The sequence below is a fragment of the Penaeus vannamei genome, chromosome 36, assembly GCF_042767895.1.
Source record: "Penaeus vannamei isolate JL-2024 chromosome 36, ASM4276789v1, whole genome shotgun sequence".
NCBI classification, from domain to species: Eukaryota; Metazoa; Arthropoda; class Malacostraca; order Decapoda; family Penaeidae; genus Penaeus; species Penaeus vannamei.
In genome coordinates, this window is record NC_091584.1 from 19,319,072 (window position 1) to 19,324,071 (window position 5,000).

Here is a 5,000-nt window from a genome sequence, read left to right on the forward strand (position 1 = left end):
TATATATATATATATATATATATATATATATATATGTATATATACTTAAATACCCGCCACCCTTCCTTCAACCCTCTAACCCCTCCCCTCCCTCCCTCCCCCCCCAGACCGACGGCGTGGCGAGCAGCATCGAGTCCCTGATCTCCAGCATGAAGGATAGTTTCACGGGCCTCAGCGCCAAGCGGGACCTCTGGTACGAGAACTACTCCACCATGACCAAACTCACCCAGAGCGACACACTCCAGCTGGAAGAACTCCTCCTCGTGAGCAAGTAAGGAGGGGAGGGAGGGGGGAAGGGAGGAAGGGTAAGGTGGGGTGTTGGGGAAGGGGGAAAGGGGGAGGGAGTGGGGTAGGAAGGAAGAAAGGGGGTGATGGGAACGGGAAGGGTAAGGTGGGGTGTTGGGGAAGAGGGAAAGGGGGGAGGGAGTGGGGTAGGAAGGAAGGAAGGAAGGAAGGGGTGAGGGGGTGATGGGAAAGGGGAGGGTAAGATGGGGTGTTGGGGAAGGGGGAAAGAGGGGAGGGAGTAGGGTAGGAAGGAAGGAAGGGGGTGATGGGAGAGGGAGGGTAAGGTGGGGAGTTGGGGGAGGGGAAAGAGGGGAGGGAGTGGGATAGGAAGGTGGTGATGGGAGAAGGAGGGGTAAGGTGGGGAGTTGGGGAAGGGGGAAAGGGGGAGAGAGTGGGGTAGGAAGGAAGGAAGGGGGTGATGGGAAAGGGAAGGGTAAGGTGGGAAGTTGTGGGAGAGAGTGGGGTAGGAAGGAGGGATGATGGGAAAGGGAGGGTAAGGTGAGGAGTTGGGGGAGGGAAAAAGGGGAAAGGAGTGGGGTAGGAAGGAAGGAAGGGGGGAGGGGGTGATGGGAGAGGGAGGGTAAGGTGGGGAGTTCGGGGAGGGAAAAATGGGAAGGGAGTGGGGTAGGAAGGAAGGTGGGGAGGGGGTGATGGGAAAAGGAGTGGTAGGGTAGGGATTTGGGGGAGGGAAAAGAGGGAGGGAGTGGGGTAGGGTGGGAAGTTGGGGGAGGGTAAAGGGGGGTAGGAAGGTGGGGAGTTGGGGAGGGGAAAAGGAGGGAGGGAGTAGAGTAGGAAGGAAGGGGGGAGGGGGTGATGGGAGAGGGAGTGGTAATGTGGGGAGTTGGGGGAGGGAGGGGATAGGAAGGAAGGGGGGAGATGGGAAAGGGAAAGGTAGATGGGGAGTTGGGAGAGGGAAAAGGGGGAGGGAGGGGGTAGGAAGGAAGGAAAGGGGGAAGGGAATGATGGGAGAGGGAGGGTAAAATTGGGAGTTGGGGACAGAAATGGGGGGAGGGAGTGGGGAAGGAAGGAAGGAAGGAGGGGAGGGGGTGATGGGAGAGAGAGGGGTAGGTGGGGAATTGGGGAAGGGAGTGGGTGATGGGTAAGGGAGTAGGGAGCGAATTCTCTATCCCATCCATTCCCGATACCAACCGTTGCCTATTCCCATTCCAGAATGGCCATTCCCATGATCTGGTCTCTGTACACGAGTCAAGTCCAAGGCCAGAAGGCTTACCTCAACCGCCTCGTGGACGAGAAGTTGGCCCAGTCGCTGCCTTACGACACGGAGTTTCTGGCACCCCTTTTCCCCTATTTCCACGTCGAGGCTACGCTCTCTATGGACGAGCTGGAGGAGTAAGTTCCTATTAATGTTTGTTAGTTTATTTCTTACTTTAATTGAGGGGAGGATGGTTTTCTGTTGTTTATATACTTTCAGGACTGAGGAGTTGCTGGACATTTTTTTCCCTGTTGTTCTTTTAGCTTTTCTTCTCTTCTATATTGTATGGAGGCGTTGCACGAGTATAAATATGTTTTTTTCGCCTTATTCTTTTTCGTTTTTTATATCTTTAATACGTTCAGTGTGGAAGACTTGCTAGAGAAAGTATTTTTTTCTTGCCTTTTTTCTGTCTCATACGTTCAAGATTGAGGAGTTGCATTAGTATTCTTTTCTTCTTAGTCCTTTTATCTTTTTTTATTTCTCTAATTTCCTAATACGTTCAGGATTGAGATGCATTTTTCGATTGTTCTAGGTCTTTCATCCTCTTTTGGTCTTTTTTATATTTCTTAAATTATCACTTTCTTCTGCCTTTCTGATTTTTTTCCTTTTTATTTCTTAGTCTTTTTTTTTTGGTTTTTGGTTTTTACTCATTATATTTCTTCATACCAGAAAATCAAACACAAAAGAATCAAACCTAAGAACCGAACCGAAAAATCTCATCTACATATTTGAAAAAAAAATATGAAATTAAAACTTAAAACACAAAATCTAAAAATAAAAAAAATACGTTAGTTTCCAGGTAGAAGTTTTGCGGGATGGTGACGTCATCTATTCCCTCGGTGTGGACTTCGACGAAAAGTAAGTCGTGTTATAATCTACGTCTTTTGTGCGTGAGAGAGAGAGAGAGAGAGAGAGAGAGAGAGAGAGAGAGAGAGAGAGAGAGAGAGAGAGAGAGAGAGAGAGAGAGAGAGAGAGAGAGAGAGAGAGAGAAAGAGAGAGACAGACAGACAGACAGAGACAGACAAACAGACAGACAGAGACTTGGTATGCTTGTCGTTTGACCATGTCTATATTTGTAAATATATGCGTGCGATCTCCTGTGTACGCAATACCTATCAAATGCAAAAAAGATAAAGCGTACAAATACCCTATCCATATAACAGCTTTCCCCATTTCATGAAACCCACCACCAACGCGTCTTCATAAACGACAAAAGGCGCGTGGTGTTGGGCGAGGCTCACGAACAGAATCGAATCATCCTCGAAGGCGACGATTTCCCGCCATTCCAAGCATCGCATCCTTTTACGGTATGAGATCAACGCTCGCTTTCGTTTTATTTGGGCATTCTGATCCTATTGTTTTCTTGCTTTTGGTGTTATCTCGTTGTGACAATTGATTTTTTTTAGGAATTATATAATTAATGTTTGTGTTTTTGTAAATATAGGGAGAGAGAATAATAAAAAGATATTCAAAGAGACCATCAATAACAATAGCAATGGTGGTTATAGAAATAATAAATTATATTAATAATGAAAATAACACAAAGAGTAATCATAATTATTAATACTAATAATACTAATACTAATAATGATAATAATCAAATAATATAATAATGATAATAATTAAATAATATAATAATGATAATAATTGAATAATATAATAATGATAATAATAATAATAATATAAAACAACAACAAACAAACAAACAACAGTAACAAGAACAACAGCAATAACGAACACAAACTATTGCAGATCAACGTGCAAATTGCCGACGACTGTGCCTTCACCTCCCTGTGGATGGTGAAAATGGACATCGACAACCCTGTGCCTTTGCCCACCAAGCATCACTGGTGCACGCAGGTAAGATGAGGGTTGCGTCTGTTGCAGGTTTGTTGCAGAACGTGGTTTGGGTTGTTAGTGTAAAGTTGGGTTGATTTGAGGTTGTATATGTTTTTTTTTTTTTTTTTTTTTTTTTTTTTTTTTTTTTTTTTTTTCTTGAGGCGTGATGGTTTGTAGGAAATTATTTAGCGAATGGCATTATAGTGAGGTTTATATTTGTGTTTTAAGATGTCTACGGCTCTGTATGTTCTAATTTATTTTTTATTGCTTAATGCTGTGGATGGAAGTGTGTTTTGCAAGTTAGATAAAGGGACAAAAAGTATTTTTTAAGGCCAACCTTCAAAAGACAAATCAAATTATTTAACGGCAATATAAAATGTTTTACTATAATTAATTGATTCTCTTTGCTTTTATTATTATTTACTCTCTTTGATCAATTATGGTCATTTACTTTACAATTACTGCTTACTCTATATACTATCATTCCTACTTATTTCATTTCTTCAATTTGTTCTATCGTTATTATTTAACGAAATCATAAAAGGACGAAACCTTGTTCTATCCATTACGGTCAATATCTCTTTTTCTTTCTTTTAGTAAAAGATTATACACTTTTAAGTCTTTTCAACCTGTAGGAGTTGCAGTGCACTAGGGTACATTTTTAGGTCATTAGCCACGGATACAGGTTGCGCACATGTGGCTCCACAAGTGCTAAGCCGACAAAGACGCAAGTATTATCAGACTCTACGTGATCTGATTTCCCCATTCCCTGAAATTATCGGGAAAATATTTGGTTCTAATCAGGCTGGAAATCTACGGAAATTCATCAGCTAAACGGTAACAAAAGACGACCAACGGATGTTTCCGGTATGTTGTATTTTTGTTATTTTTCCTGACCAGAGATGGTTTGATGCAAATGAAAAGTATTTAAAACATTTTTATTTTTTCATGTTCAAGTAAATTAGACATGAAAATTGCTGAAACTATCATGGTTATGAATTAATATGAAGGGACAGACTGAACATTATCACGGCGGAAATTTTATCCGATGTCACTTCAGCTGGGTCTTCCAGCTGGCCATCAACAAAGGCAGAGCCACAGACCCATAGAGTGACTTTAAACCTTCAGCCCTGCAACACACTCACTTTTAGATAAGTCAAGTTTACAGGATTAATGTCCCATTTTCTTATACATCTAATACAGTTTCTATAAAAATGCGCAGGTGCATTTTATGTTGCTGAGTATTGTTACATTATTGGCTTCATAGTGCATATATTGTATATTGGTTTATGCAGTGCAAGAAAGTAACATAGGAGTCCTATAATCATCAGAATCTGACCCTACGCACCGTTACTGCAATCTAATAATCATCCATTTATAATAGAGTATGGTTCAGTTTTATTATCTACACTCGTTTTCTTTATAATCTGAGTTTTATCAAATGGCAAAAATACTGCTGCGGAAAAGCGGCCAGCCCTGTTTAATGCTATTCATAACGAAATTTTTGTTATTGACATTTTTAATGTTGTAGTATCAAAATACTACAAGCAGTAAACATTTTAGAACGAGCCTTTTCGAAAATCAAGGAGAAGGGTAAATAGTTGAGTTAGGTAGGAATAGTAATCAGGGCTGGCTGCTTATCCGTAGTAGCATATTTGCTGTT

General features: G+C 41.7%; 1 protein-coding gene across 1 annotated transcript in view; it reads left to right on the forward strand.

Annotated features, from left to right (window-relative positions):
• Positions 1-108: 108 nt before the first annotated feature.
• The window catches only part of LOC113805851 (uncharacterized), a gene marked incomplete at its 5' end in the record, with an annotated part of 8,534 nt that continues 3,642 nt past the window's right edge, over positions 109-5,000 (forward strand). The window contains 5 exon segments of the mRNA XM_070114856.1: positions 109-271; positions 1,456-1,635; positions 2,291-2,356; positions 2,715-2,805; positions 3,251-3,358. Of these exon segments, the coding sequence (XP_069970957.1) occupies positions 109-271; positions 1,456-1,635; positions 2,291-2,356; positions 2,715-2,805; positions 3,251-3,358 (608 nt within the window).